Genomic DNA, 14,775 nt, shown 5'->3' on the forward strand with positions numbered 1-14,775 from the left:
TACTCAATGTTAATATACTAACTAATCCCAACAAAGTTCTTTCTTGTACCTTTGTGTCTTTTTTTCCATTTATTTCTGCCATTCTGTGCAAGAAGTTTCATATAGCTGAATGGGCAGTCTTTTACACTGCTAAAACTACATTTCTCAGCAGCACCCTGCTCCTCCTCAGTGCTGCAGACCCATCCAACTCGTGTGTTAACGCCCTGTCACACAGATAAATCTTTGGCAGATCTGTGGTTGCAGTGAAATCATGGACATATTGTTCCATTTGTACACAGCCACAAACCTGGCACTGATTGTCCACAATTTCACTGCAACCACAGATCTGCCGCAGATTTATCTGTGTGTGACAGGGCCTTTAGTGACTATCCCCATTGAGTTAATGACTCTGCTGCATCCACCAGATATAAATTGGCACATCATCATTGAATAGAAGTCACTCTAGTCTTCTGTGCATTATATAGCCATGTATATAACTCTGACCAATTTTATCTTCTTCCCTATGCATCAATAGAGCAGCATTTGCAGTTTTACATCTCTGCGCTGTCTGTTGCAGGCATCCAGCAAAGGTCAGCAATGCTTGTGACCGATGTGCTGAGCCAAGTTATTACAAAGCTCCATTTTGGAGGAATGTAGGACAGTTGCGCACATCAGCTATACTGATGTAGAGACAAATCAGAGTGAAGAGGGGGTTAATGCCACGCATCAGCCAAAATGAAGATGTAGCACGTTGATGTTATAAACGTATTCTTTTATTCCATCGGTCTACGCGTTTCAATGATATACCTCTTCTTCAGGACCAGTGCATCAACATAGTATCTGGTCAATATAGCACTGGTCCTGAAGAAGAGGTATATCCTTGAAACGCGTAGACCGATGGAATAAAAGAATACGTTTATAACATCAACGTGCTACATCTTCATTTTGGCTGATGCGCGGCATTAACCCCCTCTTCACTCTGATTTGTATGCACATCCTTGTGGGGCTGCAGCAGACGCCTTCATCCTATGCTCTATCAGTGGTTGTGACTATCTCACAACCTTTTCAGGTGAGTGTATTTTTCCTGATCTACCTCACTGATCTGTTGGTATTACACTATCAGCGCTCCTTATTTTTCAGTTTATACTGATGTAGATGGCAGAAGATAAGCTGTGTCAGGCGAGGTAGTGTACAAAAGCATAGAAGCTACACAGACTGAATACATATGACAGAAGTGGCGGTAGAGCTGAGCTATACTGGCGGGAAGCTATCTAGGAGATACTGCCTGTGCATGATTGATCAGGAGCAAAGGATCTACAGCACAACAGGTCTAATAACTGGATGGTAAACAGAGCCCATTCTTTGGTGGGGGTTGATATCTTGAAAATGGGGCAGATTTAAAAAGGAGATATATCAACGCAAATTAATAAATGTGTACATCATTGCAAGACTATATACTGATTTTGGGAATAACCCTCTAATCATGTCACATGCATAAAGAAAATAAGGGATGAAACTCCCTACCTGGACCACAACAAATGTGGAAGAGAGGGGGAGGGAGATATATATATATATATAATTTCTGTGATGTGATCACTGGTGATGTACACGAGGGGAGATGTGTCGCTGCGACTGCTGCAATCAGTGATGTGGACCCAGATGTAGTACGCCAGCACATTAGGTGCTGAGAGGGTTAATTTGTATTACCTGGGCCGGGTTTGTTGTGGACAGCTAAAGAGATGGGTGGGATGGCTGTTCACCATATATCCACCTCGGGGTGTGGTCCCAGAGGTAAAAGCCAGGCCTCTGGACACACTCAGGGTGCTCTGTAACTTCCTGTGCTGGAGGAAGCAGTTCTGTTTTTGTAAATGGATTGTGGCTGCTGATAATAAACCAGGTGAAATCGACACGTGAGGTGTTCCTGCATCCATCCCCTACTGCTGAGAGAGTGGCTCTACCACACATATAATATAATATAATATAATATAATATAATATAATATATATATATTTATTATTTTAACATTGATTGCTTATACTTAGAATAGGCCACCAGTGTCTGATCGTGGTGGGGGGTGGTTGCGCCTGCCGATCAGGTGTTCCCGGGGTCTGCCAGAACTGCTCAGTTGTTGAGCCGCACAGTACAGCTCCTTCAGCTGTAGAGTTTTGCAGCTGGGTACTGTATATCCACATCCTATTCTAATCAATTTTGGGGACGATGTGCATTAACTAGATATTGTCAGAGCTGTGCATCTCCTCAACTTGAGCCGTTCCAGCCGGCCCCGACAACAGCAGATTGGCCGTTGTGCAGAGGGTCGCATCCCCTACCGATCAGTCATTGATTACTTATAGGCCATCATTTTTAGTCTTTTTCCAAAAAAAATAAAATAATAAGATGCACCTTAATCCCGGTGTGCTTCGGCCTGCTCGGATCTTTGACACTCGGACTCGAATACCCAGAAGACAGCTCAGAGAAGTGCAGATACGCAGGATCTGACCTCCCTATAACAGAACGATTCAGACAAGGAAAAAAAAAAAAATTTTTAAAAAATAGTATGTGAGCTATCATCAGAGGTCTGCCTCCAGAAAGAATCATGTTACCGTTAATCGAGCAGATAGGGACATAGCTGTGAAGAGCGCAGTTCCCACCTGAGAGGAGTTGGTGAGGCTCAATAGTAAGTCCATGGATCCATAAACCGCTCAGAGTGAAGGTACAGACCCACAGACTTACTATCGAACGCATATGATCGATGCCTGTACACAAGGCTCTTGCAGGAGTTGCACATTTCAGACCTGCGTTTTGATCGATGGGTGAGGGGTCTCAGGACCTGGGCTCTAACCAATTAGGAATAATAAGCAATGTATGTTATACAGTTTTGCTTTCTTCGCCTTTTTTAGAGAATATGAATGACAACACAAAATCTTTTCCCACTCATGGTGAGTGTTTGGGTGAAGCCATTTAGTGCCAAACTACTGTGTTTTCTCTTTGTAAATCATAATGAGAACCAAAAACATCCAAATGACCCTGATCAAAAGTTCACACACCCCAGTTCTTAATACCCGTGCATTGCCTCTTCTAACATCTCATGACAGCTTGAAGTGTTTTGTGGTAGTTGTGGATGTGGCTCTATTTCACAGATGGTAAAGCTGCCCATTCTTCTTGGCAAAAAGCCTCCAGTTCCTGTAAATTCCTGGGCTTTCTTGCATGAACTGCGCACTTGAATTCTCCCCAGAGTGGCTCCATGATATTGAGGTCAGGAGACTGAGATGGCCACTCCAGAACCTTCACTTTGCTCTGCTGTAGCCAATGACAGGTCACCTTGGCCTTGTGTTTTGGATCGTTGTTATGTTGGAACGTCCATGTACGTCCCATGCGCAGCTTCTAGACAGATGAGAGCAAATTTGCCTCCAGTATTTGCTGCTAATGTGCTGCATTCATCTTTCCTTCAACTTTGACAAAGTTTCTTGTGCCTTTGTAGCTTACACATCCTCAGCGATCCACCTCCGTGCTTTACAGTAGGAATGGTGTTCCTTTCATCACAGGTCTTGCTAAACACCTCTCCTAATGTAACATTTATGGTTGTGGCCAAAAAGTTCAATTTTGGTCTCATCACTCCAAATTACCTTGTTTCAGATGTTTGGAGGCTTGTCTCTGTGCTGTTTGGCGTATTGTAAGTGAGATACTTTGTGGCATTTGCACAGTAACGGCTTTTTTCTGGCGACTTGACCATGCAGCCTATTTTTCTTCAAGTGCCCCCTTATTGTGCATCTTGAAAACAGCCCCACCGCTAGTTGAGGAAGCCCTGTATTTCAGCTGATGTTATTTGTGGGTTTTTCTTTGTATCCCGTACAATTTTCCTGGCAGTTGTGGACGAAATTTTTGCTAGTCTACCTGATCGTAGTTTGGTTTTTACAGAGCCCCTGATTTTCCATTTGTTAATCACAGTTTGAACACTGCTGACTGACATTATCAATTACTTGGATATCTTTTTGTATCCCTTTCCTGTTTTATAAAGTTCAACTATCTTTTCCCGTAGATCCGTTGACAATTCTTTTGCTTTCCCCATGACTCACAATCCAAAAACGTCAGTGGCTGGATGAGAGAGTCTGTCTGGATTCCAGAAACTCACTCAGCGCTTACGCGCACACTGATTACAAGTAAACAGGTCACAGGTGAGGATGTTACTTTTGAGCACAGCTTTATATAAAAACTTTTATAAAATGACACATGCAGTTTAAATACTGGGTCTCTTTAACCCCCCCCCTATAATACTTTGTCATCAGTGTACGAGGGGGAACTTGACTCTAATTTTAAATCAAAACAAAACTAAGTTCTGTCCGTGACTATGAGAATTATGAAGCGCTCCCTCACCCCCTCCATAATGCTGCCATCAACATCCACAGGTCCACCCTCTTCTGCCATCGTCCTAGGATTTGTCACTGATGCTTCAGATGAGTATCTGCTGAGGTAACAAGAGCACCATGAAAAAGGGAATACAATGAAATAACACAGGGGTATCACTGTCTGAGCTGGTCCTGCAATGTTGTGACTGCACGGCAGCCTGAGCCACGGCACAACTAAAGAACAAAAGCCCCAGAGAATTATGCCCCCCCCACCACAGTGATGTATGTCCCCCCCCACCTTCATGCTGTATGTCCATCCAGGGGCTGTATGTCTCCCCACCCAGGTACTGTATACCCCTCAGAGCTGTATGCACCCATCACAGTAATGTGTATGCTCCCAGCCTTCCAAGTGATGTATCTACAGCAGTCTGTGTACACCGTGCATGGCCACATCTGTTAGTGACAGCCATCACGCAGTGCAGTGTGCACAGCCACATGCCCACCGGAGCAGGACAGGAAACAAGAGGTGAGCTAGGTTTGCTGCTGGCTTCACCATATTAAATAGCTCTAGTGTGTGTGTGTGTGTGTGTGTGTGTGTGTGTACGTCAGTGTACATGACTGTGTATATTTATATGTATTTTTATGAATTTGTCTTCAACTGTGTATATACGCATCTGTGTAAGTCCGTGTCTGCATGTGCATGGGGCCAACAGACTCTTTCACCCGGGGCTCACAAAAGCCTGGAGCCGACCCTGTGAGCACCGCAGACAATCAGCAACCTTTAAAGGGAACCTGTCACCAGATTTTTTCCTATTAAACCAAAACTATCCCCTTCTGCAGCTCCTGGGCTGCAGTCTATGAAGGTGCACCTTGTTGCTGGCCCCCTTTTCAGACCTCCAAAACAACTTTATAAAAGATTACCTTTTCGTATGTAAATTAGTTTGGTAGGCCAGATGGGCTCGAGATTATGGGCGGGTAGTAGGATGACGCTGGTGAGGTCATGCACAGCGCCACCCATAATCTCGTACCTTCGCAATAACATCACCGGCGCGCGAGAGGGATAGTTTCTGCTCAGGCCCGCGATAGTGGCCTCTCCACCTGCGCGAGACTTCGGCATCAACGTGGATGACGGGGCCGTCATCATCCATGCAAATCAAGACTGGGGGACGGTGAACAGCAGCAGGAGGGGGGACAGAAGGCGAAATAGAGCCCGCCCATCTGTCCAACCAAACTAATTTGCATACGAAAAGGTAATATTTTATAAAGTTGTTTTGGAGGTCTGAAAAGGGGGCCAGCAACAAGGTGCACCTTCATAGAATGCAGCCCAGGAGCTGCAGAAGGGGATATTTTTGGTTTAAATAGGGAAAAATCTGGTGACAGGTTCCCTTTAATAAGCTGCAGCCTTCAGTTTTGTCTGACAGAACTCTGCAACCCATCAGTGACAGCCGATTGTCTGCAGTGGTCACATAACAACCGTGTGCTTCGAGACACAGTGCTGACAACGCTGCAGGTCCAGGAGTCCTCTCATCTATACACACCTCTCTATATGAGAGGCTATGTAAGGAGGGGACCGGTAGCGGACAACACCTTTAGTAGTATATACTTGTACAGCCATTGCTGTCAGTTGTAGTTTTCCAAGAGCCTACAGACAATATAATCTCGTATACACTCATGCATACAGGGAGGGATATGCACAATGGCCACCATCACCACTTCTCAGCTCCGCACCAGCCTCCCAGCTCCGCACCCAAGCCTCCAGATTATGCACTCGATGCTTCCGGCTCTGCACCCAACCTCCCAGCTCCGCACCCTCAGCCCGGCTCTGCACCCAACCTCCCAGCTCCGCACCCTCAGCCCGGCTCTGCACCCAACCTCCCGCCTCCGCACCCTCAGCCCGGCTCTGCACCCAACCTCCCGCCTCCGCACCCTCAGCCCGGCTCTGCACCCAACCTCCCGCCTCCGCACCCTCAGCCCGGCTCTGCACCCAACCTCCCGCCTCCGCACCCTCAGCCCGGCTCTGCACCCAACCTCCCGCCTCCGCACCCTCAGCCCGGCTCTGCACCCAACCTCCCGCCTCCGCACCCTCAGCCCGGCTCTGCACCCAACCTCCCGCCTCCGCACCCTCAGCCCGGCTCTGCACCCAACCTCCCGCCTCCGCACCCTCAGCCCGGCTCTGCACCCAACCTCCCGCCTCCGCACCCTCAGCCCGGCTCTGCACCCAACCTCCCGCCTCCGCACCCTCAGCCCAGCTCTGCACCCAACCTCCCGCCTCCGCACCCTCAGCCCGCCTCTCCACCCACCCTCCCGTCTCCGCACCCTCAGCCCGCCTCTCCACCCACCCTCCCGTCTCCGCACCCTCAGCCCGCCTCTCCACCCAACCTCCCGTCTCCGCACCCTCAGCCCGCCTCTCCACCCAACCTCCCGTCTCCGCACCCTCAGCCCGCCTCTCCACCCAACCTCCCGTCTCCGCACCCTCAGCCCGCCTCTCCACCCAACCTCCCGTCTCCGCACCCTCAGCCCGCCTCTCCACCCAACCTCCCGTCTCCGCACCCTCAGCCCACCTCTCCACCCAACCTCCCGTCTCCGCACCCTCAGCCCGCCTCTCCACCCAACCTCCCGTCTCCGCACCCTCAGCCCGCCTCTCCACCCAACCTCCCGTCTCCGCACCCTCAGCCCGCCTCTCCATGCAACCTCCTGGCTCCACACCCATCCTCTCAGCTCCGCACCCTCAGCCCGCCTCTCCACCCAACCTCCCGTCTCCGCACCCTCAGCCAGCCTCTCCACCCAACCTCCCGTCTCCGCACCCTCAGCCCGCCTCTCCATGCAACCTCCTGGCTCCACACCCATCCTCTCAGCTCCGCACCCAACCTCCCGGCTCCACACCCTCAGCCCGGCTCCTCACCCATCCTCTCAGCTCCGCACCCTCAGCCCGCCTCTCCATGCAACCTCCTGGCTCCGCACCCTCAGCCCGGCTCCACACCCATCCTCTCAGCTCCGCACCCTCAGCCCGCCTCTCCACCCAACCTCCTGTCTCCGCACCCTCAGCCCACCTCTCCATGCAACCTCCTGGCTCCACACCCATCCTCTCAGCTCCGCACCCTCAGCCCGGCTCTCCACCCAACCTCCCGGCTCCACACCCTCAGCCCGGCTCCGCACCCATCCTCTCAGCTCCGCACCCTCAGCCCGGCTCCACACCCATCCTCTCAGCTCCGCACCCTCAGCCCGGCTCTCCACCCAACCTCCCGGCTCCACACCCTCAGCCCGGCTCCGCACCCATCCTCTCAGCTCCGCACCCTCAGCCCGGCTCCGCACCCATCCTCTCAGCTCCGCACCCTCAGCCCGCCTCTCCATGCAACCTCCTGGCTCCGCACCCTCAGCCCGGCTCCGCACCCATCCTCTCAGCTCCGCACCCTCAACCCGGCTCTCCACCCAACCTCCCGCCTCCGCACCCTCAGCCCGGCTCTCCACCCAACCTTCCGGCTCCGCACCCTCAGCCCGGCTCTCAACCCAACCTTCCAGCTCCGCACCCTCAGCCCGGCTTTGCACCCAACCTTCCAGCTCCGCACCCTCAGCCCGGCTCTGCACCCAACCGCCCGTCTCCGCACCCTCAGCCCAGCTCTCCACCCAACCTCCCAGGCTTTGCAGTCTATGACCCAGCTCTGCTCTCACTTCTCACGGTCCTCTCAGTGCTCAGTGCAGCCGCCGGCTCCTGACACTTGTAGTGCCCGCCCCTTCCGGTTAGGTAGTTAACCCTCTCATTACCGGAGAGATACTGTGCACTGTGTTTTATTTCTGGAGAGATTCCTGGAAATGACATCTGAGCCGCAGCGACCTAGCTATCGCAATCTAATCACTATAGAGCGGCCGCGATCTCAGCACAGGACGCCGCACAGCCTTGGTGTAGTTATAATAGCTGGTAACATTACTGATAACATGGACGAACGTCTCTGATTACAAGAAACGTAACGTGTAACGTCCGCGGAATGTCAGCAGACGTGTTTTTCAGATTTTCAATCATATATAGCCAAAAACATGGCTGACACAGCCAGTACGGCGACATATTGGATAGAGACACCGCCCACCGACGTAACAGTCATGCTCATTTATCTGCAAGCTCCGCCCTAATCACTATCAGTCGGGCAGTGGTTTATGCGGACACTCTGATTGGTTGCTGGCCTCGCACACCTCACTCCCGCCCCCTTCTCCTTGGCATTGACACATTGTTTCCGCTACTCTCTGCTGATTGGCTGTCCGCACCATATTCCTAACTGGATTGGTGTTTCTAGTGTTTCCGGGTAAGATGGCGGCTGTGAGAGCGCTGAGGACCTGCAGCCGGTCATTCGGCCGCCTGGTGAGATCAGCAGCTGTGTGCATTGTAGATGTGAGGAGGATCAGCCGAGCGCCCCCTGCCAGTGCTGTGCAGCCCGTGCACCAGGCGTCCTGTGTGTGATCGCTGGAGCGCGCGGGTGTTATTGAGCCTCACCTGTGCTGGGGCCATCACTGCTGAGCGCCCGGGGTTACACACATTGCCAATGTCACTATGGGATTTGGGTCTATTTTCCATTCATCTGAGCAGTTATCACATCTGCTGGATGTTCCTGGTTACTCCGCTGTGCACACCGGTCTGTTTCTGCCCTTTTACCTCAGATCATTCTGCAGATGTATTGGATTACGAGTGCTCGTCCTGTTTATGGTTGGCTCTAACTTTCTAGTTATTTTTGGCTTTGATGAAAAGACCTATCCCTGTAAGATAGTGGCGCGTGGTCTCCGTCCCCCCAGCGAGGAGGCGGCGGCACGTGCTCTCCGTCCCCCCAGCGAGGAGGCGGCGGCACGTGCTCTCCGTCCCCCCAGCGAGGAGGCGGCGGCACGTGCTCTCCGTCCCCCCAGCGAGGAGGCGGCGCGTGCTCTCCGTCCCCCCAGCGAGGAGGCGGCGGCGCGTGGTCTCCGTCCCCCCAGCGAGGAGGCGGCGGCGCGTGGTCTCCGTCCCCCCAGGGAGGAGGTGGCGGCACGTGGTCTCCGTCCCCCCAGCAAGGAGGCGGCGCGTGGTCTCCGTTCCCCAGCGAGGAGGCGGCGCGTGGTCTCCGTTCCCCAGCGAGGAGGCGGCGCGTGGTCTCCGTTCCCCAGCGAGGAGGCGGCGCGTGGTCTCCGTTCCCCAGCGAGGAGGCGGCGCGTGGTCTCCGTCCCCCAGCGAGGAGGCGGCGCGTGGTCTCCGTCCCCCAGCGAGGAGGCGGCGCGTGATCTCCGTCCCCCAGCGCGGAGGCGGCGCGTGGTCTCCGTCCCCCAGCGCGGAGGCGGCGCGTGGTCTCCGTCCCCCAGCGCGGAGGCGGCGCGTGGTCTCCGTCCCCCAGCGCGGAGGCGGCGCGTGGTCTCCGTCCCCCAGCGCGGAGGCGGCGCGTGGTCTCCGTCCCCCAGCGCGGAGGCGGCGCGTGGTCTCCGTCCCCCAGCGCGGAGGCGGCGCGTGGTCTCCGTCCCCCAGCGCGGAGGCGGCGCGTGGTCTCCGTCCCCCAGCGCGGAGGCGGCGCGTGGTCTCCGTCCCCCAGCGCGGAGGCGGCGCGTGGTCTCCGTCCCCCAGCGCGGAGGCGGCGGCGCGTGGTCTCCGTCCCCCAGCGCGGAGGCGGCGGCGCGTGGTCTCCGTCCCCCAGCGCGGAGGCGGCGGCGCGTGGTCTCCGTCCCCCAGCGCGGAGGCGGCGGCGCGTGGTCTCCGTCCCCCAGCGAGGAGGCGGCGCGTGGTCTCCGTCCCCCCAGCGAGGAGGCGGCGGCGCGTGGTCTCCGTCCCCCCAGCGAGGAGGCGGCGGCGCGTGGTCTCCGTCCCCCCAGCGAGGAGGCGGCGGCGCGTGGTCTCCGTCCCCCCAGCGAGGAGGCGGCGGCGCGTGGTCTCCGTTCCCCAGCGAGGAGGCGGCGGCGCGTGGTCTCTTGGGGGCGAATGAAGAATAGGCAGGGCCTGGGCATATTACCTGGTTTGAGACCCCAGCACTTGTATGGTGATATGTTACATGATTCCCTTGAGAGGTCACGTGATTAACACACAGGTGCTCCGCTGCACATCTGCAGGTGCAAAATGATAGATGGCGCTGTGCTACACATAATAGAGGATACTATATAATAAGAAACCGCTCTATATATAAGTAGAGGACACTAATATAACACAGGGAGGATGCTGTGTGATATGGGACAGATCGCTCAGTGCTCATCGTTTAATGTTTATACACGTCTGCCTATACTGGTATAATGGTGGTCTAGTGCGCCGGGTGGTCTGTGTAAATGCATCCCTATACAGAATATATTTCCATCCAGTAACTTGCCGCTGACGTCTTCTTCTCTCTTTCCAGCCTTTTTCTTCATCTTGTCACACCTTCATGTCATTGTCCTAACTCCTGGACCTGGGACTGATCACCGCTGCCCTGAAATTAAAAAGTCACATGTAGACGTATGTTTCCTGAATAATAATAAATCCTGCCATACTGTGCCTCTGAATAGACACGCACCCGCCTTTTAAAGGGCTTTTCTGGTATAAATGCATAAGTCTACAGTCCCTCTGTGTGACCACAGACTTAGGAATCCTCGCCCCATACACTTGCACTGAGTGAGGCTGTGCCCCTTTGGTCGGATTCTGGGCCGGGAGTCTGCATATCGCGTATTCGTGGCCATGTGACCGCCATTCCCGGCTCTGACACTGGAAAATCCTCATGGTCCCTAGTTCAGTACCTGTCACTCTCCTGCATCCTCAATAGTGCATATCCCACTCCTCCAACTCTTTGTATTTACATGCCCTCTCTCCCACCCTTTATTCATTATAATTTCCTCTTTTCCACCCTATTTCATTCACTTTGTTGAATGAAAAAAAAAAAAAAAGATGTAATCCTCTGCTCTCCATACGATCTCCTACGGCTCCACTTCTTGTGGCCAGCGCGTATCTCCAGGCACTGACGGGAGCTGCAGATGGTGGCACAAAAAAACATAATGCGGGCAATCTTTCGTTTGGCCCCACGCAGTAGTTGGATTGCCCTCAGGCAGAAGTATTACAAGTCCCCACCCCCCCATGAAAAGTATCTGACACCCACTCATTAGGTGCCAAATACTTTGATTGCTGTATCTGCACAATAAAGAGGCAAAATATTAAAAAATAAACAGTTTTATTCCTCTTTGCAGCCGCCATTGCATCGTGTGTCCACTTCAGCGTGAACAATTTGGTGAAAGGTTCTTAAATCAGCAATCTGTTGGGTTTTTTTCTCTCTCTCTCTCTGCCGGTCACCTGTTTTTCACAGCCATAGCTGTGTTTTCATTGGCTTAGCTTTTTAAAGGGAATCTGTCACCAGGTTTTTGCTACCTAATCTAAGAGAAGCATAACATAGGGACAGAGATCCTGATTCCAGCGATGTCACTTACTGGGCTGCTTAGTGTAGTTTTGATAAAATCACAGTTTAATCAGCAGTAGATTATCATTACAGGACTACTTGACGTGCTGCAGGTAGTCCAGCATATTCATGAGCTCTGTATAACTGCTAGATCTGCAGAAGAGAAAACATTGATTATATCAAAATGACAGAAAACAGCTCAGTAAGCGACACATCGCTGAAATCAGGGTCTCTGTCTCTGCATTATGCTACTCTCAGATCGGGGAGCAAAAACCTGGTGCCCCAGCTGTCAGACACAAATTACAGAAGCTTTAGCCTCCGCTGTAAACTTATAGTAATGTCATATTGTCTACCGCTTGTGTAGTTGAACGGCTCCCCCATTTATCTCCATTTCTTTTTTACCTCTGTGATTGCTGGAAAAAGTTGAGCCCTGCATTGTCTCCTGCAATCAGACAGAGAATGCATGTCTAGCCTCCACTCTATTCACATGGGGTATTTTTGTTTACTACACTCTTAGGCGGGCCTTACATGTTGCGACATTGCTAGCATCGGCGAGCGATAGCACCCGCCCCCGTCGCACATGCGATATCTGGTGATTGCTGCCGTAGCGAACATTATCGCTACGGCAGCGTCACACACACATACCTTGTCGGCGACGTCGCTGTGACTGCCGAACAATCCCTCCTTCAAGGGGGAGATGCGTTCGGCGTCACCGCGACGTCACTAAGCGGCCGGCCAATAGAAGCGGAGGGGCGGAGATGAGCGGGACGTATCATCCCGCCCACCTCCTTCCTTCCGCATAGCCGGCGGATGCAGGTAAGGAGATATTTGTTGTTCCTGCGGTGTCACACATAGCGATGTGTGGTGCTGCAGGAATGACGAACAACATCGTACCTGCAGCAGGAGCGACATTATGAAAATAAACGACGGGACACAGATTAGCAATTTTTGACTGTTTTGCGCTCGTTCATCATCGCTCCTAGGATTTGCACATTGCAATGTTGCTACCGGTGCCGGATGTGCGTCACAACAAGTGTGACCACGACGATATAGTAGTAGCGATGTTACAACGTGTTAAGTACCCCTTAGTATTGAAAACACATGCATGCTCCGCCAAATAGAGCATACACTTGTATGGGAGGTCAGGAGAGAGCTGTAGGCTGAATGCGCGACCTTCTACCCATGGAAGGAATGATTCCCCGCCTCTGTCCGGTTCTCCTTTCTGATCACTATGCATCAATGATCTAACTCAGTATTAGGACGGGATTGTGCTGTAACGTTCACCTTTTGCTGTTTTATGTTTCTTCCTTATTTTTCATGTTTTTGACATTGATTACCGTCTTGGAAACTCGCGTCTCCAGACCAGTTTTCGACAAGTGATCCTATGTAACCGGTTTTTACTAGTGAAGTCATGGAAGAAGCAGCCTCCTTCCGTGACCCTGCAACTCAGACACTTCAGATCCGCCTCTGGTAAGCACCAAATGTCAGGCATTAAAGAGCAACGTGATATGTGACTTATGGGACACCGGGCACAACCCTCCGATTGACAGTATAGGAGTCCCTTGTACTTGCAGCCATAATATCTACGGTACTTTGTTGTGGTATAAGCTGAAATTCCTGAGTGTGACATTTTTATCAGAAAAATATTCCCATTACCAATGAATGTTTTCCCTCATAAAGCCTTAACATAGTAATCATTGATCCACTAATGACCTCTTTATTTTTCAGCTTTGAATGGCTCCATCGTACAGTTCAATTTGTCAGACATTGGAGAGGGAATCCGGGAGGTGACAGTGAAGGATTGGTAAGCTGTTGTAAGGGGTTGTTCTTTGATTGATGTTCAGGAGCGCACTACTCCCCAGCCTCCTGACTTGTGGTTGACCTTTGGACCTGCGGCATAGTTGCCCTGTTGGCCTGAACTGTGCTTTCTCTAATGCTGTGAGCAGCGGCTGCTTTGCCTCTGCGTCACAATAGTTTGGGGGCACTGAAGATGGCCTAATCCAGCAATGCGGTCATTTCCAGGGCAGCGCTTACAAACGCTAATAGAGAGCTTGCGAGTGCTGCGCTCGTTGTCTAGGAGACCAGCCACCTTTGATAGACTACCTGCCAATACTTCAATTTTTGCAGTTATAAATTGGAATCAACAAGCCGTGGGGTAAGCACAACAGGTGGGATACACAAGACTTTTCTCCTTTCTTGGATACATGCAATAAAACATGACAGAACCCTGGAGAAAACTATATACCTCATAATCTATATTTTAAAAGCACCTTATAGTATATTGTCAAGGTTGTATTTTTGAGGCTTTGGAAGAAAAATATTGCGCTTATCTGTAGTAAACACATGAGCAAATCCATTTGCACAACCCTGGAACAGCGGCCATGTCCGTATACTATGGTCACCAGAAGGGATCCTTGGGAACCGCCTACCTACCAGCTTTCCTGGTGCCTCTTATGATTAGTAGGTCTGGTACAACATCATGCCTGCATTACACCGCGACAAGGCCTTCAATCAGAATAAGCGCTAAGGATGCCGGTGTGGCGCCCCTGAGGCTTCAGGCGCCACAGGGTACTGCATCTCACACGAGGTGCAGTACTCATCTCTGATACGGAGGAGGTCATCACCGGTAATCACCATCAAAACACCCATCCAACACACAACCCGGGAGGTCTTCCACTGGGACCAGACTAGGGTAGGTGCTGGGGTGACGATCATGAGGTATGGGACCTCTTTCCCACTAGTTCAGGAATCTGGGAGGCGGGACTTCTACATGAGAAGTGAGGAGCCATCAGAGACACAAGTCAGTCAGAAGTTAGCTCCGGGCACAGCAGCGTCTGGTCAGACACGGATAGTTTGGGGCGTGTGGTCTGGAGCTGTGAGCTCAATCCGGGTTCTTGGGAAGGAAGGGGGATCCCAGGGTTCGCGAGGAGTGCAGAAGGCACCCGTGACCCGTTCCACGGCCCAGGAGCTTGGGTGGAGGGAAACCATCGAAACGAGACGCACAGAAGGAAACACCGGCCTCAACCTCCAAAGTATCCATGATCGGCTGAGGCCCATCACAGTGGGACGTGGCACACCAAGGGCAGAGTGACTCCAGT

General features: G+C 52.2%; 2 protein-coding genes across 4 annotated transcripts in view; one reads left to right on the plus strand and one right to left on the minus strand.

Annotated features, from left to right (window-relative positions):
• The window catches only part of RTCA (RNA 3'-terminal phosphate cyclase), a 68,916-nt gene extending 60,825 nt beyond the window's left edge, over positions 1–8,091 (minus strand). The window contains exons 1-3 of one of the 3 annotated variants that reach the window (XM_075320986.1): positions 7,992–8,091; positions 4,351–4,438; positions 2,380–2,480 (exon numbers count right to left, since the gene is read on the minus strand). In XM_075320986.1, coding sequence (XP_075177101.1) covers positions 2,380–2,480; positions 4,351–4,401 — 152 coding nt within the window. In that variant the 5' untranslated portion in view covers positions 4,402–4,438; positions 7,992–8,091. Of the gene's footprint in view, positions 1–2,379; positions 2,481–4,350; positions 4,442–5,860; positions 5,953–7,991 lie in introns of those variants that run through there. The other 2 variants (XM_075320987.1, XM_075320985.1) reach the window with 2 other exon arrangements.
• Positions 8,092–8,585: 494 nt separating this feature from the next.
• DBT (dihydrolipoamide branched chain transacylase E2) overlaps positions 8,586–14,775 on the plus strand; it is a 34,925-nt gene continuing 28,735 nt past the window's right edge. Inside the window, 3 exon segments of the mRNA XM_075320988.1 lie at positions 8,586–8,673; positions 13,039–13,147; positions 13,406–13,481. Of these exon segments, the coding sequence (XP_075177103.1) occupies positions 8,623–8,673; positions 13,039–13,147; positions 13,406–13,481 (236 nt within the window). The 5' untranslated portion in view covers positions 8,586–8,622.

The sequence above is a fragment of the Anomaloglossus baeobatrachus genome, chromosome 8 (genome assembly GCF_048569485.1).
Source record: "Anomaloglossus baeobatrachus isolate aAnoBae1 chromosome 8, aAnoBae1.hap1, whole genome shotgun sequence".
Classification (NCBI taxonomy): Eukaryota; Metazoa; Chordata; class Amphibia; order Anura; family Aromobatidae; genus Anomaloglossus; species Anomaloglossus baeobatrachus.